The sequence below is a fragment of the Blennius ocellaris genome, assembly GCF_963422515.1.
Source record: "Blennius ocellaris genome assembly, chromosome: 20".
In the NCBI taxonomy this organism is placed as follows: Eukaryota; Metazoa; Chordata; class Actinopteri; order Blenniiformes; family Blenniidae; genus Blennius; species Blennius ocellaris.
In genome coordinates, this window is record NC_137669.1 from 3,423,637 (window position 1) to 3,450,366 (window position 26,730).

The 26,730-nt window shown below is 45.8% G+C and overlaps 1 protein-coding gene across 2 annotated transcripts in view; it reads left to right on the top strand.

Annotated features, from left to right (window-relative positions):
• The window catches only part of trappc9 (trafficking protein particle complex subunit 9), a 270,086-nt gene extending 251,792 nt beyond the window's left edge, over window positions 1-18,294 (top strand). For both annotated transcript variants that reach the window (XM_080515759.1, XM_080515760.1), the window contains 2 exons: window positions 16,259-16,482; window positions 17,151-18,294. In XM_080515759.1, the coding sequence (XP_080371885.1) occupies window positions 16,259-16,482; window positions 17,151-17,330 (404 nt within the window). In that variant the 3' untranslated portion in view covers window positions 17,331-18,294. The remainder of the gene's footprint in view (window positions 1-16,258; window positions 16,483-17,150) is intronic.
• Window positions 18,295-26,730: the final 8,436 nt, after the last annotated feature.

Below are 26,730 nucleotides of genomic sequence, written 5' to 3' on the forward strand. Positions count from 1 at the left end.
TACTCGTTGATACAATTAATAACTGTGCATCTGCCGTGTTTTGCTCGTATCTTCACCATGTTTGTTTACTTGCAGTGGTAATGAGCGGGAAAAAGCCGGAGTGCGTGGAGCGTGCTGCTTGTGGGCGGGTCAAAGGGAGGGGCTATCTGCACTGGGTTTGGCTAAAACACCCTGGTGACGCTACACACAGTTTGCTTTCCGATTGGCTCATTGGAGCCGATACTTTAGAAACAATTAAACAAGACTGCAGACTTTCTTCACTTCTGGAGCGACATTCCAGCTATGGGGGGATTATTACTGTAGGAAAACCATTAGAAAGTCAATTTTGCATGATATGTCCCCTTTAAGCTGCACCCGTCGGCCCAATTTCCTCATGGCCTCCACACTAAATAAAGGAACAAAGCAGCGAAGATAAATGTTAAACTGCTAAAACTATCCGCTTCTCAACGCAATGGCGTTATCCGTAATGTATCTACTTGTAACTAAGCAAGAATGGCAGGACACGGATAGATGAATGTGCAGTGGCTTTAAAAAAAAATCTAGTAAAGTCAATTGAATATTTAAGTAAAAACAATCCCTTGCAAAGAGAACAAGTACCACCAAGACGAGAGAAGAACACATCATTAGATGACTACATCAACTCAAGCAGGTATTTTAGTGAATGACAATGCAGCTGCTTCAGGTACAAAACCTGGCATTTTAGTTTAAATAGAAACAGGCATTTAGAAACGATTTCCCAATTTAGCGGGGATAAAGGAGAATGAGAGCTGAATTTCCATCAAATCACTGTTTCCCTCCCTATTTCATGTGTATTACGCTGAAGGAGGTACTTGCAAGTGACACTGGAAAGAAGTGAAGGAACCTGGCCGGCTTTGTCAGGACCTTCAATGTAGAAATATTTGTGCATAAATCAAAGTTGTTGTTTTTTTTGTTTTTTTTTTGCTGCACTACCCGGACAGAAACAATTACAGATATCCTAAATGAAGGCTTAATATTTTAAGTATGAGTTGATGAAAAGGGAACTTTTCCACTTAGAATGAACCTCAGTCCTCTTCGTTCAAAGCCCTCCGCACCACTGAAGTCCCACGTGCACAACGTTTCAAGTGAAAACGCTTCGTTTTGTAATTTTTGTCTCAGAAAAGTTTGGCGTTTACGAGGCAGCATGAGTTTAACATTGGGATAAATGGCTCCGCTTGGCGGTACCGATTAATGTTCAACATTTACCGACACATTGCTTTATTGATGTCGCTCAACTCGTGTTTCCAAAGTGTTTTTTTACCAACGTGCTGATAGTTCTGTACAGTAGGTTTGTTGTGAGTTTTAAACTTTAGAAGTCATGCTTATCTTTCTTTTTAGAACGCGCACCATGTAGGCTTTTTGCATCGGGATTGCTATTTGCTAGTTTTTCCATTTAGAGTCCTTGGAGGATTCCTGCAACAAAGAACTCGTCTGCTGTTGGTTTCTCATTTTGCTTCTGCGGTCAGATTTGGCTGCAAGTCAACAACTTTCAGAGAGTTTTACACAAAGAACTAGCCAAGACGAGCATCCGAGTTTGGGGCCATTTAAGTGTGATGGCACCGGGCCATCTCACTGTTGCTCTCCCACACTATTGATTTGTGTTATTTTTGGGACATGGCTGTGTGGCGATGGAATTCAAGCTCGAGTGTTGTTGTTTTTGTGTTCTGATCAGCCGTGCTCACGGTTTGCTGAAGACAGAATCCTTGAGTTGACATCTTTGGGGTTTGCTTGAAGGTAAGGTAAGAAATAAGAGAGGCAGGTTGTTTTCCACATTAGGGAACGAGTCACTGTGGTTTCACAGTGTTGAGTAACAAATGATTTGACTTTGTGTCGCCAAGCTCTTGTTGAAGCTGGTTGAAGGTTTGGGCAAATAACAACGTTCGTCTGTTTTTCTATTGAAAGGCGTTTACAGTGTTTTACTTCTTTGTACTCATGTAAGCCTGACCTGGAGGGACATTTAAACAGGAGATGAATCAATATATTGTAGACCAGGGGTGTGCCACCTGCAGCTCTGGAGCCATCATATGGCTCTTCAGCTCCTCTGTAGCGGCTCCCTGAAGCTTTCAGAATATGTAATGGAAATAAATGTAGTTTTTATTAACCTTTATTTTGTTTGCATTCCATTGCAGATTTTCGGAAATTGTTAAATCTGCAGGATAAAAACAGATAAATGAGGTAAAACAGCTAAGTCGACCGTACCGTTGAAATGAAAAAAGCGTGGAAAGAAAGGGGAAAATAGAGGAAATTATTTTTTAAATGAATAAAAAGGGAGAAGAAAAAAATGACAAAAAGAACAAAATGAGAAAAAGGTTTGAAAAAAAAGAAAATAAAAAAGGAAAAAGAACAAAATGGGGAAAAATATTTTTTAAATGAAAGAAAAATATAGAAATAAAGAAAAATGCAAAAATGCAAAAAAAAGGGAGAAATTAGTTAAAAAAATGTTAATTAAGAGAAATAAAGAATAATGAAAAATAAAAAGTAGGAAAAAGGGAAAAACAAAAAATTAAAAAAACTAAATATGTTTGCGAAACATAGAGCCGCTATAAACAGCTAAAAAAACACAAAAAGGCGAAAACAGAGAGATATTTAGATATTTAATTCTTTATGCCAGATAATAACATGTTTTACAGCTCCAGGAGAATCATATTTGGTTGAAAATTGTGAAAACGGCTCTTTTGTCCATCAAGGTTGCAGAACCCTGTTCTAGACTTCTCACTTTCTTTCACATTTGCTGAATCATTTTCAGTCTGAGAGATTCTCAAACGAAGCAGAAGTTTTCACACACATTTTGACAGAAGCCACCTTTAGTTTCTTTCCCTTTGAGGAATGACAATGTCAGAGCACTCCTGACACATATTAACATGATGTAGAGAAAGAACCTCCTCTTGTTGTCTGCTCCTAACGATCACGAAGATCCTTTGAGATTCCTAACCCTCTTCAATACTCATCCTTACATTCATCCCTACTTGACAGGCAAAGCCAGTCTTTTCTACAAATGTAGCCGTCGTCAGCCAAAGACTTGTATTCATTCATGATCGTCCTGCTCGTGCTCGCACAAGAGCCTCTTCACTCCGATTGCGATTGTTGTTTGAAGCTGTACGGAGCACGATGCTCTCGTTCCCACTCGCAGCCTGACATGTGGCAACAAGTCACATTGTTGTCTGAGTCAATAAAAGCGCCAGCAGGTTCTTTACATCGCTCTGCCAGCCATCTGAGCGTGACTGAAAGAGGAGGGATGAGGATGTTGAACAACGCTGACCTCGACGCAACTGCGCAAACAGAGAGCCGGCGGAGCACACTTCAGTGTTCCTGGAGAGGGGAACTGGAGAGGCGGGCCGACGAGGGCGAGCTGGTATTTGAATAAACACAAGTCGAACCGTCTGCCGACAGTGGATGAAGGCGATGTTGACTGTTGTGGATGAGTAATGCGAAAAGCGATGTGTGCACAGGGCGGGCAGCGGCTCCGCTCGGCGAGACGTCCTGTCCTCGGCTCAGACAATATTATTGTACCGAGCTCATAAGCTGTGGCTGCAGCAGAACCCGGCTCCTGGGCCTCCCGGTCCTCCCGGTCCTCCCGGGCCCCCCGGGCCCCCCGGTCCTCCCGGGCCCCCCGGGCCCCCCGGTCCTCCCAGCCCCCCGGTCCTCCCGGGCCTCCCGGGCCCCCCGGTCCTCCCAGCCCCCCGGTCCTCCCGGGCCTCCCGGTCCTCCCGGTCCTCCCGGCCCCCCGGTCCTCCCGGTCCTCCCGGGCCCCCCGGTCCTCCCGGGCCCCCCGGTCCTCTCGGGCCCCCCGGGCCTCCCCGCGACCAGCCGCTTCACAACCACAGCAGCGCCGGAGCAGGTGCGCCTGTTTGGGAGGAATCCTTCGAAAGTCTGTCGCCGCCAACCGTTCAATGATTAAACACGAGGAGCGTCGGACTCCAGATAAGACGGGACAGATGGGCGACAATTACTCACACGTTTCACAAAAGATGTGTTGCGAGAAGTTCAATCTGTAAATTGAGAGCTGTTTCATTGCGCTTTCGCCGAAATTGATCGTTCACTCCCCGCGCATCTGTTGTTTTCGGGCAGTCCTGAGAAAGGAGAGCTGCTTTGTCCCGAGTGATGATGGTGGACATTTTTTTTTTACGTCTTGCTCAAGCGAGTGGGACGATCTCCAGACGTGTCCCTGGCTTGTTTTCATGGCGGCAGATGGGAATCTTTGAACGGCCGTTGAAGCAAAAGACAACAGATATCAAGTGAGTGGTTGTTATGGGGATCATTCTAAAAGGGGGCAGATGGCTTCGGGGGATATCGGAGAGCTGGCGGGTTATTTTTAGACTCGCCGCAACGCACCTCAACCTTTTAAAGCACATCCTCCACCTCCATCGTAGAGCCGCCAGTGACCCTGCCTCGCCGGCGGCCACTGGCTGGGATGAGCGGTTAAACCCCGGCGCCCCGGTCCTCTGGGCTGGAGCGCCGCTCTTTGTTTCCGTTCATACTGACAGGTCGCGTGTTTAACATCACCTTCTGCTTTGAGTTTCAAACCTCCACTTCCAAATCAGCTCCACACTTTATATTAGTGGTGTAACTTTAAGCAGGAGTTCTGGATCTTTTTGGCTTTTTTATGTTCTTTTTTTTCATTTTTCTTTTTTCTTTCCTTTCTTCTTCGTGGCTTCTTGGTATTGCCTGAGCGATAGAACACCATCTGGAGGTTGTGTTTCACCTCGTCCTAATGCTCAAAGGGTAGAATCCTCCAGGTTCTCTGCTTTAACCACTGTGATTCATTTCCAAAGACAATGAACTGATGAATTAGATTTGAGTTCTCAGTTCTATCAGACGTCACCTGACCTCATGTGAGTTCTGGTCCTGGACCGACGTCCGTTCACCACCGGGCCAGGTTGGGCGCGACGGAGGCTCCTCTTGTCAAGTCAAAACACTTGTGTCCTGTTTTTGGCATCTGTTTACACAACAATGGTGGTCGGAACCACTGCAAATGCAGCTTTTTGAAAACAGCTGTCAAGATGGAACTTTTTGAAAATGTTCCAACTCATTTCTTTGTAAAAGGAAAAAAAAAAGTATGCACATTTTTGAAAACACACATTTGTGTAAATGGGGAAAACACAACTTTTTGAAAACGCTTGGGCTCCATGTCGCTGTGGATGGTTGGAAACAGCGTAACTGAAAAGCAAAAAATGCACACAAAAAAAAAGTTGTATATTTTGTACAATCCCATCAGAAACATAATCAGCTGCTTTCAACATCAATGAATACATTTCGCTCTTTAACAGCAAATGTAATTTTTCTGCCATTCCTGCTATCGAGAGAAGATGTTAAGCTGAAGTCTGTATTTCTTACCTTACAAAAAGACATAAAGATTGAAGGTGAGCTTCATTATCCTCGAGTTGCACTTTTCTGTGCAGCCAGCAGTAAAAGATAAATGAAAGAACAGAAAACGGCGTTCACACTAAACACTGACACCTCCAGTTACTGAGCGGATGGACTGGACTGAGGGCCTGGTGGCAGCCGGGGACATGAGGGACGGTCAGGATTAGCTGAACGCCGTCCAGAGCACCTGGACATTAATGCTTCAGGCTGTATATCACTTATTCATTCATCCAAACAAATCACGCCGGGATCTCTGGTCAACAACAAGTCACACAGCAGCTTCCACTTCCTCACCTCCGCTAGAGCGAGCAGGTTTGATCCGCAGGTGGTGGAAGAGACTCGGGAGCGTCTCCAGGAGTCTCTGCTCTGGGAGAACCTGAGCCGTTAACGCAGCGCAGCTTTTATATTGCAAACAGCCTCACACAACCCACACACTCAAACTACGTGTGACGTCTCCCTGCTAATTCCACTTTGATATAGAAAGCAGCCTTGTGGTGCCAGACGAGCAGCGTTGTAGCGCTCCACACAACAACACGCTCCGCTCGCTTCCTTAAAATGGACGTTCAGTTCTTTTTTTTTTTTTTCCTTTGCTTGGCCCGGTTCTCTTTATTTCCTTTAACCTTTCTGTCTCGCACCCTGAGAACTGTAGTGGAAGTGTGGAACAGGATGAGACGATATTGTGCGCAATTAGAAACACGACACTAGTTGACTGTGCTTGGCGCTGGTCGAACACCGACAAGTAGAAATCATCACGTTCAAGAAAATCAAGAAGAAAATGAGAAAAATAAAGTCCAGTCTGTCGGCTCCTTACGACTCTCCATGTGGTTTTCTGAGGCAACAATTACAATAAAAGGGGAAACAGTAAGCTTGACATGTAAATGATGCCTCATCTCACACTGCTCAAAAAGCAAGTGAACATATGGAACACTGAGCCGATTTATTTAAACTGAAGTAGTCAAGCTTCTTGTTTGTCATTTAAAGTTAAAGAAAATTGTTGGAAACTGGTGTGTTTTCCATTGTTTTCCTCTTTTAACAACAATTAACGTTGTAAAACTTTGTTGTATTACACACACACACACACGCACACACACACACACACACTTTTCCACAGTACTCTTGACGAACACTCTGCTGTGAGGAGCAGCACAATCTTGCAAACACCGGTGAATCACTGTCCTTATCTTCAACCTCCCAACGTCCAGGGTGACGGCGACGCTGTGGAGAGGCTCGATTAATCTCCAGAGGCTCGATTAATCTCCAGAGGCTCGATTAATCTCTGCGCCGTAGTTTTGACCGTTGGCTTTCATACTCGCACAGTCGGGAGGTTTGTGTCTCTCTTCTTTCTTTCTCTTCTTGGTTGCGATGGCGACGCCTGCTGCAGACGCTCAACGGCAGCAGCATCTGGATTGGGGTGTGTGTGTGTGTGTGTGTGTGTGTGTGTGTGTGTGTGTGTGTGTGTGTGTGTGTGTGTGTGTGTGTGTGTGTGTGTGTGTGTGTGTGTGTGTGTGTGTGTGTGTGTGTGTGTGTGTGTGTGTGTGTGTGTGTGTGTGTGTGTTAGCAGATGTTACATAACACGCTGCTGGCGCTGCACCTGCTCATTAGCGCAGGCGAGAAATTAATAAACAGATCGATTCCTCGACTTCCAAGGTTTCATTAATGAACCTGCCACAGGCGGAGGAATCGATGGCCTATAGGATGAAGGGTTTGGAGTGCGAACACGGTTCTTCACCATCATGGCAAATGGAGCCGTTACATGAAGCACTGACATTGATGAAAATATTCACCTGGTCACGGTTTATAGGTACAATTCTTTAAAGTGGCCTCTCACTCCTTTCTCCAGCCCTCTTTCTTCCTGTGTCTACCTCATATCGTCGTCAAGCCCTTTGTTTTTCTCGTGCTCTTCTTTTAAGCCCCTGAAATCAGCTGAATAGTTACGCCTGATTCATGTCAGTTTTCAATTGAATGTATTTCTATAACGCCAAATAAAACACAGTCATCTCAGTGCACTTTTACAGAGAAGAACCCAGCAATTTGTCTTCATTTGGAACCTTAATTTCCAAGGTGCACCAAACTGCATGTGTTGAAAATGTGTGAAAGCAAATAAGGAATCACCTCCGAAACCCTGTTGAATCTTTTTGTCAACCCTCGATATGAGGAAAAGTAGACTGGTGGTTCTGACAGCTCCCTGTGCTGTTCTGGAGTCTAAATGACTGACAGCAAGTCAACAAAGTTGTTGGAAACTCCCAGTTTAACTCTCACACGTGTCATAATATATCTTTGTCGTATTTTTTTTCCCCTCCTTAAAATGTCAGAATTGTGATTCGACACTCAGAACCTTGCAGTGTGAGAGTGATGTTAAAAGTGACCCGTTATGCTTTTAATGACCTCATTTTCCTGGATTCAGTTTAAAAAAATGTCCACCTCATGGTCCCTTTATGGTTTTAAATGTACAGAAAACCTCTTGCTAGTCATAGAGACATGCAAATGTATTAATCTTAATTTTGTGACGACTGCTGCCTACTCTGCTTTTCTCACACTTGAGTCATAAACTGACTGAAGGACGTGGAGAAAAAGCAGCTGGAGGCAGAATTCATTGTGACCATATTAGGATTTGTCAATTTCCTGCAAGGCTGCAGCATCAAGTGATTGTAATTTGACACCAGGTTCACTGTACTTCCAAATCTATGAATGAAAGTATGGATTAACAAAACAAAAGTCCTATTTGTCTGGCTGTGTGTGGGGTCAGTGTTGATATTGTCTCAGAGGAAACCTTCTTCCTGGGAGAAAACACACGTTTCACACTGTGAATTTTGTGAAATGTAATAAATCACAAGTGACTGCAAGATAGTCAGTTTGTTTGAGAGTAATTTCACACCAGCCTCACTATTCGACTGCTCTGCCCAAAGAACAAGACCATATTTAGAGATATCCGCTTGTCACAAGTTGATCATTCAGAATCGGGCTTCACAACATTGATGGCAACTTGAGGTTCAGTTTGTCGCCAAAAGAAACGCAGATTTTTGTTTTTTTGTGCGAGTAGGTGGCAAACAAATGACCAATGGTGCAATTGGACAATGACCCACATAGACAAATGAGACATAAATACCACATTAGTATTGGAGAGGTTCAAATGTAATAAAGTAGGATTCCAAAATATAATGTGAAAGCCATCGCAATACCAACATTCACAATATAGACGTTTCTGAAAAGGCTTGAACTGCAATATGTTTCCCCAATCATGTATTCAGACTCCTAATTCAAAAAGCACGATTAATAACAGTTTATTCATAGAAAATGTGAAAAAAACAAAAAAAAATGTAATTGTTCCCCAGCCTCAATTATTCCAAACCTGTTGGTCAGTGGGCAGAAGCATAATAATTGAGGAAAAACAACTATAAAACAAATACATTAGCATAATCTAGGTAGGTTCCAATCTTTATTGCTATCTTCATTACACATTAACTTCCTATAGCGTAGGTTTATAATACAGTCTGAGTGAGGTTTACTTTATTTAGGCTAAACAATAGAGTTGTATCAGACACGAATACTGAATATACTAGTACTGAATCACAGTACGGGGAGGGAAAGTGTCACCAGCCCACTCATACTGCGCCCGTGTTTTCCTGAGCGACGTGAGCTGTGGTCATCCTGCAGCAGCCTGCGTTCCTCAGCAGGAGGCGGCAGGTGAAGCGGCGTGCGGGTGAAGCGGAGTGCGGGTGAAGGGAAGTGCGGGTGAAGGGGAGGGGAGTGCGGGTGAAGCGGAGTGCGGGTGAAGGGAAGTGCGGGTGAAGGGGAGGGGAGTGCGGGTGAAGCGGAGTGCGGGTGAAGGGAAGTGCGGGTGAAGGGGAGGGGAGTGCGGGTGAAGGGAAGTGCGGGTGAAGGGGAGGGGAGTGCGGGTGAAGGGGAGGGGAGTGCGGGTGAAGGGAAGTGCGGGTGAAGGGGAGGGGAGTGCGGGTGAAGCGGCGTGCGGGTGAAGGGGAGGGGAGTGCGGGTGAAGGGAGTGCAGGTGAAGGGGAGTGCGGGTGAAGGGGAGTGCGGGTGAAGGGGAGTGCGGGTGAAGCGGCGTGCGGGTGAAGCGGCGTGCGGGTGAAGGGGAGTGCGGGTGAAGCGGCGTGCGGGTGAAGCGGCGTGCGGGTGAAGGGGAGGGGAGTGCGGGTGAAGGGGAGTGCGGGTGAAGGGGAGTGCGGGTGAAGCGGGGTGCGGGTGAAGCGGCGTGCAGGTGAAGCGGCGTGCGGGTGAAGCGGCGTGCGGGTGAAGCGGCGTGCAGGTGAAGGGGCGTGCGGGTGAAGCGGGGTGCGGGTGAAGCGGCGTGCGGGTGAAGCGGCGTGCGGGTGAAGGGGAGGGGAGTGCGGGTGAAGGGGAGTGCGGGTGAAGCGGGGTGCGGGTGAAGCGGCGTGCAGGTGAAGCGGCGTGCGGGTGAAGTGGCGTGCGGGTGAAGGGGAGGGGAGTGCGGGTGAAGCGGCGTGCGGGTGAAGCGGCGTGCGGGTGAAGGGGAGGGGAGTGCGGGTGAAGGGGAGTGCGGGTGAAGCGGGGTGCGGGTGAAGCGGCGTGCAGGTGAAGCGGCGTGCGGGTGAAGCGGCGTGCAGGTGAAGGGGCGTGCGGGTGAAGCGGGGTGCGGGTGAAGCGGCGTGCGGGTGAAGCGGCGTGCGGGTGAAGGGGAGTGCGGGTGAAGGGAAGTGCGGGTGAAGGGGAGTGCGGGTGAAGGGAATTGCGGGTGAAGGGGAGTGCGGGTGAAGGGGAGTGCGGGTGAAGGGGAGTGCGGGTGAAGCGGCGTGCGGGTGAAGCGGCGTGCGGGTGAAGGGGAGGGGAGTGCGGGTGAAGGGGAGGGGAGTGCGGGTGAAGCGGCGTGCAGCTCGGCGCTGGAGGGAACGCAGCGGATGCTTTTAAAGAGCTGTTTGGTCTTGACCTCTGGAGCCCTCTCCGCAGGAGACACTCTTCAAAATGTGAAAACCGGCTCATTGCATTAATTTACCGCCCCGCGGCCGTCGGCAGGAGTGTTCCACTGTTTTTCTTTTCTCCCCCTGCTGCTCGCTTATCTAAGCCATGGGATGGTCGGCACGCCGTCCAGGGTAACGGAGAAACTCTGGCTGCAGTGCTTCGGCTGTGGGCGTGTGTGACTTTGCTGCGCGTGTGTGTGGGAGTTCACCAGCTCATTACGGCCCTACCATCCTCTTTTGTTCGCTTTTTTATGTGATGGAATTTATTTCCAGTTTTAGAGCCAATGTAGGCTACCTATAATTTGCACATCTCCTAGCAACAAGACTTTGAACAAACTAAATATAACTACTTGCCAAGGTGTCACTATAGACTCAGTGCTGTCGGCCAGCGGAGGCTTGTGGTGGACGTTTTACGCCTGATATGCATCATAAAAACCGCATTAGTCCTTGATGAGGCACTTGAAATGATGCTGGAATCATAAAACATTCAAAAAGTGACATAAACAAGCTTGTTGTGGTTTGTATTGCCTCCAGCAGAACCCGAGTTAAACCGCAGCGTCGTTCAAGCAGCCACTACAGATGTGATGTTTGCAAACGAGTCGTTTGAACGACTCTTTTAAGTACCATTAGAACCGGCTCACCGTTTCGAGCCGTTCATGTGTCACCTGTGTGCCCGGTGAGTCTGAGTTGTTCACGATCCTCAGAGGAGGAGGAGGAGGAGGAAGAGGCGGAGGAAGAGGAGGAGGAAGAGCAACTGTAGACTGCAGCTGAGCAGCATCAGCGACAGGAGGAAAGAAGGTAGAATGATCCAGAGTTGAAGGAAACGCAGCAGCGTCTGATGAGCTTGTCTGAGGACGAGAGGCAGGGGAGAGAACGATGCAATGTTTGTTAGACAGACATCTGTTTCACGTCCGGGTCAACGGACAACTTACACCGCCTTATGAGAACTTAGCGCTCGACAGAGATGGTGTCGGATGTCTGAGAAGAAGGGAGCGACTCCGGTACTAATGAGAACGACTCCTCATTCAGAATTCCACTGATTTCAGAACAATTCCCACCAATAGAGTATCTATGAGTGAGATGTGTAGGTTTAAATTATTCTGATCCATATTGTGTCGTCAAACTGCTACAAGGGATTCTTTGATTAAAAAAGGAGGTAATAAACACATTTAGCAAGGAGCCACTTTAGAACAACATCCAGTTCCTGTCAAAAAACTATCAATCTCCAGCAGCTACTAAGTGAAAGTCTGATTTATTGTGCATTCTCTCTGTATCTGGAGGAGTCATCAGCATTCACAGAAACACTATTGTTATTGGTAATGCATGCAGATTGTAATCTGAGTTCAGTTGCATGATCATTGGACGATCCCCTGCTGGACGTCCCTCGGAAGGCCGCCATTGTTGTTATTGTCCATCTACTGAGCGTGTGCAGAAGAACTATTTACTGCGTCGTGGTGCGGCTGCGCAGTAGCAGCATCTCTGCTTTCTGTTTTCATTGGCTCCGAGCTCCTGACCCTGGACCAGGTTTTGACGGTCGTGTGCTTATTACTTTAGTCTTTGTTTATATTGAAGCATCGGGGAAGTTTTATTTTCCCTCTTAGTCAGATTCCATTATTTTATTGTCTTATGGTTTGAATTATTATCCATATCATCTTGTACGTTTTGCCAAAGTGCTTGAATATTGAAAACGTTTTACAAACGTGAATTGAGGTTTTTTTTTCCTTCCTATAATTACTTTTTCTTTCTCCGCCACTGGAGAAGAAAGCATGACCTCTTCGGCTAATGACATAGATAATTGTACTGTTCAAGTCTAAGCAAGGGACCTGCAGGTGAGATACTCGCAGGTATAGAGGCACTTCAACCTTTGTGAGAATGTGACTGGTGAGACATGTTTTTGTAAAAAAAGAAAAAAAGTCTTGATTCTGCTTTTTCGAACCAGGATTTCTAAAGTTCATCAAGGTATCAGACCAAATAAAGTCATCTTTGCTGTCTCGTCACTTAAATACACTGGTAATAGTATTAATAACATAAGTAGTAGCGATACTAATGTTAATTTCAGTAAAAATTATGTGACGCATTAAAGAATTGTTTTCAACTCACTTCAGTTTTTCATCTTACGACCATGAAAAATGAGGAAATTCAGTCAAAATATCAAAGTGTAATCAACCTTCTTCCAGTATTTCACTGCCTCGAGTGAGCCAATGTAGTAAAACCTGTTGGTGTAACGTTCCAAATGTGAAAAAGAAAGAAAGAAAGAAAGAAAATAAAAATCAGATAGGCTTCTTTTCATAGGGCGCTCAGCGTAATAGTTGAAAATGAAGGCATCATAATTTCTTTGGACCCGATACGTTTCTCCTTGAATTTCTGAAAAAGATTTAAATTTGCTGTAAAATTGCCACATTCCTTTGCCTGCAGTAAAATCTTCATTTTAATTGACACAAAAATGTTTGACGATGGCCCCGACGTGGAACACGCAGTCGGCGGTCTTGAACTTCTGAGTTTTAATACGAAGCGGAGCTTAAACGAAACAGCTCAGAAAATACATAGTTACTTCAAAGCTCGTAGTTCACGTGGGAAACTTCCTGACTAGAAACGTGGTTTAATTGTCACAGTTTCAAATCAAGTTTGTACCGACATCTCGAGCTGCGCGACATCACGTGAACGGGACTGACGCTGTAATCTTGAGTGTTTTAATTGTGACAATTATAAAACTGTTACGCAGACGATGTTCAGTTATTTATACTTTGGCCTTTTCTTCCAGTAGCATTTCAGGTAAGAAGACGTTTGTTTACTGTTGTTTTTTTGGTCATTCTTCTGTATGAATTTCCATATTTCCCTTCATGAAGGTAGTTTTGGACAATCAATTCTCACCTGAATTGATTTGATCCTTCAGTTGTCTCCTGATATGTGATAGTTTTTTGGTCCGCGCATTAAAAATGTACTTTCCCATTTGCCTCTTGAAATTCACATTTTACAAGATATTTGCTGCAGGATCTTTAGGAAATGTCACCGTTTGCACTGATCTCAATTGAGTGACGTGTGCTTGTGTGTCGTCTTCCTGTATCCTGCCCCCGGTGGCGGCGAGCGCTCACTGACAGTGAACGCCTCGGCCGCCCTGGGTGACCACCCGACCCGGTGGAATTATATTTGTGCCACAGTCCTGAGCAGTGTGAAATGTACGTCTTGGCGAAGCCTCGCTCAGCAGCTCCACTCGAGCTCCGCTTGGCTCAGCGTCACAAATGTGCCACAAAACCAGCCAATGACAGACTGGCACAGCCTCGTTCTGATTGGATGATTCTATCCAATCAGACGACTTCTCTGAAGCACTATGGAAAAAATAATAACAAATATAACTCCATACAGCCCCCATGCCACTGAACTCTTCGGCTGAGTTATGCTTCTCCGTCGATACGACACAAATGGCTGTTTCTGTTTCCTGTGACCTTTTCAAGTAATTCTCCATCATGACACAAGGGGGCGTCCGGTTTCTGGAGGATCTGTTGTGAAATCGCATGAAGCTCATTGGCAGTTTCAAGTTTTTGGTACGATATGCTACATCGTGGTACATTCGGACACTGATTAAAGATTTTGTGATTTAATTTAAATGTTTTCTTTGTCATGAATAAACCTCTGACCGGTTCCAAGCAGACGCTGAGTTCATGTTTACACGGAACAAACAAAAATAATACAGGAAATGATGTAGTGGACCGATGGCAGTACGTGTGTCAGTGTGGCGCTTAGAAAAAGTCTGACGGCCCGTTTGGAGGCGTGTGCTCACCGTTCTTCATTTTCAGATTCAGGTGATTTTCTTTTGATGTTCGCTGTCACTTGTATTCTCTGAGGACGGTTCACTGAGCGCCAATCCAACCGTCTGCACCTTCGCCAGATAGGCCTCGTTTATTCTGAATGGTGTGTGTGTGTGTGTGTGTGTGTGTGTGTGTGTGTGTGTGTGTGTGTGTGTGTGTGTGTGTGTGTGTGTGTGTGTGTGTGTGTGTGTGTGTGTGTGTGTGTGTGTGTGTGTGTGTGTGTGTGTCACCCTGGGATTGTTCCAGCATTCTCATTCGTCCCCTTCAAGACCGAAATTAGTCATGCATGAGATTAACAGGAGGGATTTTGGTTTAATACCCGCCGCTCTCCGCTGATGTCAATAAAATGTACTTTCAGACAAACAAAGTCCATTGATCCTCCGCCAGGAGCGGCGTGATCGTCCGTTAGTGTGGACCAATACAGACGGACACGTCACATTTCAGTGTCGCTTCTGAGAAAGAAAAAGACTCTTTCAGAGCTCGCTGGTTGTGTCTCTGGTTGCGTCTCTGGTTGCGTCTCTGGCTGTGTCTCTGGTTGTGTCTCTGGTTGTGTCTCTGGTTGTGTCTGATTGTGTCTCTGGTTGTGTCTCTGGTTGTGTCTGATTGTGTCTCTGGTTGTGTCTCTGGTTGTGTCTCTGGTTGTGTCTCTGGTTGTGTCTGATTGTGTCTCTGGTTGCGTCTCTGGTTGTGTCTCTGGTTGTGTCTGATTGTGTCTCTGGTTGCGTCTCTGGTTGCGTCTCTGGCTGTGTCTCTGGCTGTGTCTCTGGTTGTGTCTCTGGTTGTGTCTGATTGTGTCTCTGGTTGCGTCTCTGGTTGTGTCTCTGGTTGTGTCTGATTGTGTCTCTGGTTGCGTCTCTGGTTGCGTCTCTGGCTGTGTCTCTGGCTGTGTCTCTGGTTGTGTCTCTGGTTGTGTCTCTGGTTGTGTCTGATTGTGTCTCTGGTTGTGTCTCTGGTTGTGTCTGATTGTGTCTCTGGTTGTGTCTCTGGTTGTGTCTCTGGTTGTGTCTGATTGTGTCTCTGGTTGCGTCTCTGGTTGTGTCTCTGGTTGTGTCTGATTGTGTCTCTGGTTGCGTCTCTGGCTGTGTCTCTGGCTGTGTCTCTGGTTGTGTCTCTGGTTGTGTCTGATTGTGTCTCTGGTTGCGTCTCTGGTTGTGTCTCTGGTTGTGTCTGATTGTGTCTCTGGTTGCGTCTCTGGTTGCGTCTCTGGCTGTGTCTCTGGCTGTGTCTCTGGTTGTGTCTCTGGTTGTGTCTCTGATTGTGTCTCTGGTTGTGTCTCTAGTTGTGTCTGGTTGCGTCTCTGGTTGTGTCTCTGGTTGTGTCTGATTGTGTCTCTGGTTGCGTCTCTGGCTGTGTCTCTGGCTGTGTCTCTGGTTGTGTCTCTGGTTGTGTCTCTGGTTGTGTCTCTGGTTGTGTCTGATTGTGTCTCTGGTTGCGTCTCTGGTTGTGTCTCTGGTTGTGTCTGATTGTGTCTCTGGTTGCGTCTCTGGCTGTGTCTCTGGTTGTGTCTCTGGTTGCGTCTCTGGTTGCGTCTCTGGCTGTGTCTCTGGTTGTGTCTCTGGTTGTGTCTCTGGTTGTGTCTGATTGTGTCTCTGGTTGCGTCTCTGGCTGTGTCTCTGGCTGTGTCTCTGGTTGTGTCTCTGGTTGCGTCTCTGGTTGCGTCTCTGGCTGTGTCTCTGGCTGTGTCTCTGGTTGTGTCTCTGGTTGTGTCTGATTGTGTCTCTGGTTGCGTCTCTGGTTGCGTCTCTGGTTGCGTCTCTGGTTGTGTCTCTGGTTGCGTCTCTGGCTGTGTCTCTGGTTGTGTCTCTGGTTGTGTCTCTGGTTGTGTCTCTGGTTGTGTCTGGTTGTGTCTCTGGTTGTGTCTGGTTGTGTCTGGTTGTGTCTCTGGTTGTGTCTGGTTGTGTCTGGTTGTGTCTGATTGTGTCTCTGGTTGTGTCTCTGGTTGTGTCTCTGGTTGTCTCTGGTTGTGTCTCTGGCTGTGTGTCTGGTTGTGTCTCTGGTTGTCTCTGGTTGTGTCTGGTTGTGTCTCTGGTTGTGTCTCTGGTTGTGTCTCTGGTTGTGTCTCTGGTTGTGTTGTGAAAGACGTCCGTTCCTCCCAGACCCGCTGACACTTTCCGTCTCCTCTCTGTTGTTCAGACGTGCTGGTGAACGGGAAGCCGTGCGACTGCGACGTGGTCGCCGACTGCAAAGTGGGCGACGCCGTGACGCTGGAGGTGAAACTGACCAACCTGAGCAGGAGCGCGGTCGGCCCGCTGGCGCTGACCGTGGTGCCCTATCAGGACTTCCAGAACGGCGTCCAGAACTACGAGCTGGAGGAGGCGGTCACCTTCATCGGCTCCAACACCTTCTACATCGACACGGTGAGCCGGAGTTCCTTTACTTGAACTCAGTTTATGATGTACCTTTAACCAAGTTTTGTCGTTTACATCACCGAGACGCTGAAACCCAGTGAAGGCTTCTATCAGTTCAGACGTCCTGAAAGTAAAGGAGATAAATTGTTTTTATGGTGACTGCCAAAATAAAAGTAACAAGTTCCAGGAGAAGGTGAACTGGGATTCAGGACACCATGAGGAATAATCTACTCGTGGTTTACTTGTACAATAGCAGCTTTTCAATAAAAGGGCATTTTCCTCTTGTTTGCATAGAATCGGAACATTTTCCACAAGTTGTGTTTTCTCCGAGTCTCTGAGCACTGTTGTGTGAACGGACACACAAAACCCTACCAAAGGTTTCTATTTCCCCTTGAAAATGTGTGAACGGGGCCTGATTTGCAAAAAATAAATCATTCCGCTGGTTTAAGACCTTCAGGAACCTTGTGTGTCCACGTCGGTTCAATCTATTTATAGGTACAGCAATGATGTTTTGTTGGGTTTCATGAGTCTCCATAAATAAAGAGGGAAAACAAAGTTGTTTGAGAGGAAAGAATAAGACTTCTTAGCCACTGTGGAACCAGCAGCAGGTGAGTTTCTAATCATAAAGACAAAGATGAACGGACGCCATCATATTGACGACTGTCTTCCATTTGCAGGTCAAATCCAAAGAAAGCTCGGTGTGCGAGGGCGCCCTGCTCTTCCTCTACACCGGAGACTTCTACCTCAACATCAAGTTCCAGGACGACAGCGCCGGACGAGAGCTTCCGCTGGCCTGGTTCACCCTGCCCAGTGTCCACGTCAGAGCCCTGGACCCCCCCCTGCAGGCCGGGGCCTAGAACTGCACCGGGGGCTGCACACGCTCGGATCATTTTAGCGTTTGTGTGTGGAAGTACAGCAGAACTTTCATCTGACAATACCTGTAAATATCTTTTGCCAAAACACTGGATGTTTGAGACAAGATGAAGGAGGAAATACAAACAGTCCAGAGTTAGCAGACCAGCTAATGCTCCTAAAACCTGCCGATGTCATCGGCGCTAAATGTGATTCATCGCAAAATGTCCTAACAATAGTAGAAAAGCTGATTTTGCTGGTAAGTAAATACGACGATTTCCAACTACCACCGGTCCGAGTAGAATTTGCAGATTTCATTTAAGTTAAACATGAAAAATAAGAAAATCGACAATTGTGAAAATATTTGCAGATTAATTTTACAGTTAGAAATAAATAACAACTGAATGTGTCTCCACTGTGAGGAATAACAAAAATCAGCTTATGCTGGTGGAATTAGCCCAATTTGTTTAAGCTTGACTTTAGAAATTAATTGATTAAAAAAATAATTCAGCAAATTTGTCAAAATAAGCTCAACAACAAAATCAGCTCCAACTACTTCAATGCTCACATTTTGTTAGAACTAAACAACAACAAACAAAATCTGCTGATGTTGGTAGAATTGTCTTAATGTCTCCAAGAGGAAACTTACGCCACCTTGTGTTTTCTGTAGGTCACACCCACAGCTAACAATGCTAATGCTAACTGCAGCTGAAGACAGGAAGTAGGTATTTATCAATTGTATGTGAGGTTTGAACATATTAAAGGGTTTCTTGCTGTTAACGGGGTTAACTGCTAGCCCGCTAACTGATAGCCTCTCAGATAACTTTGTTAGTGGCAGTGAGCTAAACGAGCCGCTAAGATTAGCTTTGTCGTCGCACAGGTTTCATTCATTTTCTCATTTTATTTTTTGTGATAAAGTTGTCGACGAACGTTGTCGCCGCCTTGCGTGCGACACACCGTTGCTGTAAATAAACACCCAATCAATAAAGTTTTTCTCCGTTCGGACACGTTTATCGTCGTGTGCATTTGTCAGTGCGAGCAGGTTTTTACTCGCTCCGGTTCGTCCCGGGACGACTTGGGCAGAGCTCAAATCTGACATTTACGCTCTTCGAAATCCATCCAGTGATTACAGAGGAAAACACTTCTGGCTCCTTTTTTAACATTTAATTTATTCCCTGCAGAATGACTGAGCGCACTGAGCTACAATGACATTAATTATTGAAGCGTACAAAAATCCCACAGCACGTCGAACAGCTGTTTTTCTGCACAGTGTCTTTCTAAGATTTAAGGGTTTTGGGAAAACTTGGTATTTAAATCATCTGTAGTAACAATAATTAATACTAAATGTGTTAATTTTGTTGTATTTCAAACAGCTTTATGTATAAATACAACTAAATTAATGACAAAAGTATAAAAATGAATGCAACCGGCAGTTGAAAAGTCGTTTCCATAACTCGTCTCGGAAAAACATGTCGAAACCTTAAAAAAAAAAACCCGCTGAGCTGTGTCTCATTGTCTGGGTTGACAATCCTAATAGTGACGCTCCTCATGCTTTCTATCTTAATCTCTGCACACATGTGCACGTGTGTGTGGTTTCATTACAAAAACAAACAGCACCCACTAGTGGCTTGGCATGCTCACTGTGCCATTTTTCAGAACATTGAAAAGTTTATCATTCACAGCAAACATCTTCATGTAAACGGGGTCTAAACGTCTATGTATCCCAACTGAACAACAGAGATGCTGGGTTTTGTTTTGTTTTTTATTGTTATTTCACGTTGTTTTCCATGTGAAGGTCACATTAGAAGCTCAGTGACAAACACTCATCAGTTATTCACACAATGCAAAGCTTCTCAAAGTCATGCCCTTCCTGCTTATTAGCCTGTTTATCTATTTGTTTTTGTAAAAAAAAAAAGAAAAAAGAAATATTGTGTATGTATGAGACAACCGAAGCCTGTGAAAACTTTCCGATAATAAAACGCAGGTTTCGTTTCAAGTGTTGTGGTGGCAGCGCTCACCCTGGGCTGCAGGAGAGGACGGGAGCGCCACGCAGTCTCACTTTCAAATGCTAATGGAGGCTCATGCATATTGTTTTCTGAACCCACTCTGACCCCCTTCAAAGGAGCTCACCTCATCTGATCAGCGTCATTTACAAAACCCAGTGCCAATTAAAAGCGTCCCGTCCTTTTCTCCTGCACTGGATGCATTTCTCTTGTTCGCATGTATTTCTGGAGTCGACGCAGAAGCAAACTTAAGAACAACCAACTTTTTCCAACATCGGATGTTTGACCAACATCACTTACCAACATGTGAGCTGCTCTGAAAGAAGATTCATAGTTGATCACTACTCACAACAAGTTGAGGATATTTGGGTTGAATTAATGGAAAACGTAAAAAGTTCCTGCCACAGGGATATTATATCGTGAAAGTAGGGGATTTAAGTAGGAGTATGCGGTGGTGGTGTCCTCGTCTCAAACAATGTATTGAAACAAAAACCAATAACAGTGGAGGGTGTCGCTCAACAAACAAGCTCTCAGTAACTTGTTCCTGAACATCAGTTCCACCTTGAAGACGACATTTCCTGCTGTTCTCAAGAGGATTTCTTGCTGCTGAGGCATCAGACTCTTCTGGAGTCGGCCATCGGATCATTGAGGTTCTGGGTTCAGAGTTACGAGCCTCTACTCAGCCACTCAGCTGATCCCAGAGGTTTCTTTCAGGATTCAGGTCTGAGATAGTCCAGGTCTCTCCATTTGAGGCCCCCGAGTCTCCAGCAGCCGTCCCCTCACGATGCCACCCGATGAAGAAGAAATGAGACCTGTGATATTCATGCAGGAGTACAATGACTGGATTCTTCAGGTAGTTTGAGTTTGTCACTGTCCCGTTTACCTGTAGGAGTTCAGTTCTGTATTGACCAGCCTCTCCTGCCCCACCTGGAACAGGAGACGGTGCCTGATGCAGAGTGTCTCCTTGACGTCTCCAACATCATTTGTGCTGAATGGACTTCCATCATTGAAGTGAGGCCCACTGGTCCCTCGTCCACTTTCCTGAAATGTTCCTGGAATTGAGTGGATTCCTCTTCTGGTTCCGCTGATCACCATGAAGCGGCCGTCAGTGTGGACGAAGGCCGTCCACTTCTATGTCTTATTGTGACTCTTCCAGTCTCTGGGCTCTGGACACGTCTGTCTGAGAGCATCAGTCCAAGATCTGTTGTTGGGTCTCGTTTTGCTCTCAAACCAGGAAATGTGTTTGTCCACATATGATTAAACACGAGTTGTGAATTGTGCCGTTAAGTGTGTTGTTGGCAAACAGCAAGTTGTGCACAAAGCACTGGAACAGTTGGAGGCGTAGGAAGGTTATAGAGTGTTTTAGGTTCATCCTGAAATTTAACCTGAAAGCCGTACAGGTTGCTCACATGCCATTGTGAGTATTTACTCTCATTCATGTGGTTCCTCTAATGTAGCTTTGAACGAGTATCACTATCCTGAACCTTGACATGATCGTCCCACGGCTGAGGAGCGTCTCCTCGTTGTGTTTAAATGAGGTCTCCTATCAGATATGAGCTTAATTAGCTCGCCGCGTACCTGCAGTTCTGATTGTAATCAACCCAACAATCAGCCGCCTGCCTCCCCGATACGACGCCGCTCCGAGCATGAGGACGATCTCACACCCAAGAGCAAAGGAGCGGTGAAGAAATCCTCCGGAGCTCTGCGGCAGCCGGCGTGAAAACATCCATGCTAATGAGTCCTCAAGACGCCAGAGTTCATTGAAAAAAGCCTCTCTTTTCTTCGACGTTTGGTAAAGTCCATTCACATATAACTGCAACTCTGATGTGGAAACGATCTGGAGGGGAGGGGGATTAAGGGGTTGTGCAGAAGAAAGACGAGAGCATTGACACCTGCAGTCGCTCTCACGCTGGCAGCAGTGCAGCGAGAGAGAGAGAGGGAAGGGAAGGGAAGAAAAGCAAGTTGGCAGAGGAATCCTCAGCCGCTGCATATTTACTGATCCACTGTGACTTCCTGACTGAATTAACACGCTATCTGCTGCAGCACACGAGCCGGCAAATATGAAGTAAACCTAACCTGAACTCCACAGCGCAGACGTTCGACTGCAGCTCACGTCAGAGCCTCTCCCAGGTCAAGTCTCCATGAAACGGGGAGAATCGCCGTTTCCTCACCTTGTTCGACCGACCGTCCGCGTTGAATTATTCACCTTTAATCACAGCGCCGCTGGAAGAACGACGGACTGAACGTGAAGCTTTGGCTGGGAAATCATCCACTGGACTGTGCGACCATGTGTCTGTGCTCCGACTGGATCCTCGCCTGGAGCGACGGACGCGTTGGTCGTCCTTGAACCCAACGATATCGCCACGATTCTCCCACGACTGCTCGCTTTCGTCTGGAATAGTCTGGAAATCGCGGCTTTTATTCAAGGGTATTAAGGATCACAGGCGGGACACGAGGCTTCGCCTGATCCAAGGTTGATGAAGAACAGAAAAGATACTCATCAGGATCGGAAGATCTGGAAGAGCAGCCGTCGCTTTTATTGGTGGGTTCAATCACCAACGTTTTGGCGCCACAGTAAAGAGATGAGAGCCTCTGCGATGTGGATTTTTATTTATTTATTTATGAACATGCACAAAATATGAAAGAAATAAACAAGAAAAACAAACGGATTTTGTAAAATTGGTGTGTCACATGATCTCTGGGTAACTCAAAGTGTCTCTTTTTTGTTTTTATTCATTCTAAGTTACATGTTGCATGTCTACAACTGCATCTCCGGCTAAATAGATACCAGTAATAGTAAACGTCTGATAATAAAAGCATGAGTCAGATATAAATACAACAAAGAATGAAGGTCAAAGGTTAAATATGTCTCAGCAGGAGGTCGGGCAGGGATAAAAACTCAGAGGTCTTTGTAAACCTGGTAGTTATATTTATGTTGAGATCAGGGGGGGTGCTGTCAGCAGCTGCTGAAAGTAACTAAAAGTTACTTGTAATCTAACTTAGTTAATTTTAAAAACAAGTAATCGGTAATATAACCAAGTTACTTTTTAAAGGAGTAACTAGTAATCAGTAATCAGAACAAGGTAACTGTGGCAACGCTGGCTGTAGTAAATACTTCTTCTGCACACGCTCAGTCGATGGACAATAACAGCAGTGGCGGCCTCCAGAGTGTCGTGACTCAGTCCATGTGAGTGGTTTCATTATAAAATCAACCAACAGCGCCAACTCTTGGCCCAACACACTAACTACATTGTTTTCTGCCATTTCTATGTAAACGGACATCGTTTTCAAAACATTGCCATGTAAACACAAAACATTTCTGAAACAAATAACAAAAATGATGCGTTTTCACCTGAAAAGGGGCTTGAGCCTGAAATAAACCAGGAAAACTCCACAAAGAATGAATTAGATTTGCTAATTTACACAAGAACCAGCTGAACACACGTTGTTGGATCTGCTTTTCCTGTCCTCCAGTGTTTGGCTTCACATGTTTTGGCAAATGAGGTGTGAGAGAGATTCCACAGCCTTTATCAGAGGCAGTTCAATGGGTATCCAAGAAAAACATGTGGGAACCGCTGCGTTATGTTGTTCCTGACAACCGAGCGCGGTGCAGGTATACGTCTCACCTCGTACTGCCGGGAGCTGCATCAGCTGAATGGAACCAAAATGAAGCTCTGCAGGACTTCAGTTATTGTCGTTTCATCTGGAAGAGGTGGTTGGAAAATCCATCCATCTAAGATCAAACATCAATCAAAATGAATAATGATTAATATTTGGATAATGTTATGTAACAGTCATAGTTCAAGGACTTATTAACTCTCACTTTGTAATAAAACTAATGTTTTGTCCTCTTTTCTTCTCAGGCTCCTAATGGCTTTTTTTAATCCACAGAAAAATGCTTTTTTTTTTCCCTCCCTTGAATGAGATCACTGTGACAATGAAACCTATTTCATGGCCGATAAGAAGTCTTTAGTGGAGGGATAGTCTCAGAAAATCAATGCAGTTGTGGAAACGCTTTGATGAACACAAGAATCCATGGTGAACGGGTCCAGCAGGCTTAAGTCAATGTCGTGCCTTGGAGAGTGTTTGCAGGGAAAAAAAACATGAAAATAAATTCACATTATTCAATTTATTTAATTTATTTAATTATTTAGTTGCCCTGAAATTTAAAATGGCCCAAAGTTCTTACTTAGATGTATTTGTTTAGAGTAACCGTCCCAGTAGACTCTTGTAAACCACATATGTGACTCATGTTGAGTCTTCAGCTCCTCTGGAGCCGCTTCAAGAAGCTTTCAGAATATTATTTGTAAATAAACAATTCGTTTCAATATTTCAGTTATTTGCATTCCAGACAAATTTTCCAAACTGTTCTCATCTCCAGGCTAAAGACAGCCAGAAAAGATGAATTGCTAAAAATGGAAGAAAAACAAAAGCATTAAACTACAAAAACAAAATATTACACGGGAAAAGCAATCAAATCATGATTGATTAAGTTGGTAGTGTTGTTTATTTTAATCTTTAGAGAAAAAAAAAAGGAAAAGGGGAAAAGAGAAAAGAAATAGAATTATGAAAAAAGGGAGGGGAAAATGAAGAATAAAATGGCTGGTATAGTTGAAACTGCTTTAACAGTTGGGAACTGCACCGAGGCTGTAAGCAGCGAAATGGCTGAAGCAGAAAAACCTCGACAAAGTAGACGTGCTCACTGACACACATTTAGACAGATTTGTAAACATGTAAACATTTGTAAATTTCAGAGAAATTGGTCCTTTGTTGTCTATAGAAAATGTTTGACAAATTTGAGTTCAGCTCCTGAAAAATGGGAGCAAAAACAAAAGTGTTGTGTTGATATTTGTGTTCAGTGTATACCTAGATTGTACTTTTGACACTTCATAAATGTCACCTCAGCTTTTGTTTGAAAAACACATTTTGGGGGGGAATTTTGTCTTTTTGTAATTTGCAGCTACAGACAAATTTGATTAAATTAAATTTTAAATGGCTCTTTTGGTAGTCAAGGTTGCAGAGCCCTGGGAAAACAATGCTGGTGTTAAGATATCACGTGAATCCATCTATCATTAAAAAAATCAAGGATTTTCTTTGAATGCTAACAGTGAAAGCTTTGCCCTTCTTCCTCAAAATCCACTTTCAGGTTTGTTTTGCTGTAAAACTCTTGAGAAACTGCTGAACTTTCCACATTGAGCCCGACCAGCCAGGTTGGGTTGCAGGTTGAAAGGACTGAGTCGCCAATATGAAGGATAGAGTTTGCATTTAACTGTCAAATACGTCCATCTGCAGCTCCGTCTGGTGAACCGAACCTTTCCTGTCCTCCTCGCTGACTGACACATTTCCACCTGTTCTGTCATCCTGAGTGAACAGCAGGACAATCTGATGTCTTCGTTTGTCACGTGATCCAGAAGTCGCCTCAGTTTTTAACGTCTCCTTGTGCATGTTAGTGATGTTAGCCTGCTTATTTCCATGCTTGAGTTTGCACTGGTGAACTTTCATCCATTGTTAGTAACCTTGTCTGTAGTATCCTGAGACGGTTGATAGAGAAAGATAAGCTCGGGGAACATCCATCCGCCCATCAGGATGCAGGGTACACTCCCGTTTGACTGAAGAAATCATCTTGTAGCCCAGTGAAAAGTATCAATAAATATATGCCCATGATAACTAGTGGGATAAGGAAAGATTTTAAAGTGTATTTAAAAAGTAATTAAAATACATATTTTGGGGGTTTGTTAAAATCGTATGTCAAATGTGTAAAAGTTTGTGAATACTTAATGTGTTTTATTTCATTTATTTTGTAAAACAATTGTTAAATCTGAGAGCGTTGTCTATGTGGAGACAGTCTGGCAGCAGCTTGTTGCTGATTGGAGGATTAGGATCCTGCAGGTGAAGCCTGGGGGAGCCTGAGGAGGAGGAGCCTGAGGAGGAGGCGGAGCCTGAGGAGGAGGAGCCTGAGGAGGAGGAGACTGAGGAGGAGGAGGGGACTGGGGAGGAGGAGCCTGAGGAGGAGGAGCCTGAGGAGGAGGAGCCTGAGAAGGAGTTGACTGAGGAGGAGGAGGAGACTGAGGAGGAGGAGACTGAGGAAGAGGAGACTGAGGAGGAGGAGACTGAGGAAGAGGAGACTGAGGAGGAGGAGACTGAGGAGGAGGGGCCTGAGGAGGAGGAGCCTGAGGAGGAGGAACCTGAGGAGGAGGAGACTGAGGAGGAGGAGCCTGAGAAGGAGGAGCCTGAGGAGGAGGAGGAGACTGAGGAGGAGGAGACTGAGGAGGAGGGGCCTGAGGAGGAGGAGCCTGAGGAGGAGGAGACTGAGGAGGAGGAGACTGAGGAGGAGGGGCCTGAGGAGGAGGAGCCTGAGGAGGAGGAGACTGAGGAGGAGGAGCCTGAGGAGGAGACTGAGGAGGAGGGGCCTGAGGAGGAGGAGGAGCCTGAGGAGGAGGAGACTGAGGAGGAGGAGCCTGAGGAGGAAGAGACTGAGGAGGAGGAGGAGCCTGAGGAGGAGGAGACTGAGGAGGAGGAGACTAAGGAGGAGGAGCCTGAGGAGGAGTAGACTGAGGAGGAGGAGGAGGAGACTGAGGAGAAGGAGCCTGTGGAGGAGGAGACTGAGGAGGAGGAGGAGGAGACAGAGGAGGAGGAGGAGCCTGAGGAAGAGGAGACTGAGGAGGAGGAGCCTGAGAAGGAGTAGACTGAGGAGGAGGAGGAGACTGAGGAGGAGGAGCCTGAGGAGGAGGAGGAGACTGAGGAGGAGGAGCCTGAGGAGGAGGAGGAGACTGAGGAGGAGGAGCCTGAGGAGGAGGAGCCTGAGGAGGAGGAGGACATCTGAATAATCCCTCCTTCCTCCTTGTTCCTCCTGGTGAGGTGAAGGAGGCTTCCTGGAGGAGTTGGTGAAAAGTGATCACATTGCAGCCGTTCAGCTCACCTCATGGTTTCCTCTGGACGATCCACTCCTTGCTGGATTGTTTTCAGACAGACAGAAAACAAAAGTCCCCCCCCCCCCCCCCCCCCCCCATGTCTCAGTTTCTCTGAGCTACATTGGACACCAGCTGAACCTCACAACCACATCCTGGAACCAGAATCCTGGATCCTGCCGTCAGACTCCGACTCGGGATACGTCCTCGATTTGCACTCACATCTCTAGAAATGAACTGGATTGTTTGTTAGGAGAACGAGTTTGTTTTTTCCTATGAACTCAACGTGACCAGGCCTGCAACGGGTCATGTTGAGTTAAAGAACTTCACTCTGCCGGCTTAGCCTTGGATTTTATGTTGTTATTTTGGTGAAAGTGATTATTGTCTTACTTTTCTTAATGAAGGAAGACTTTATTTGTTCACTTTTAACGTGATTTCTGTGTGGTTTTGTTTGATGACAGTGGATTTTTGAAGGTCTGTCTCAGGAAGCTGGT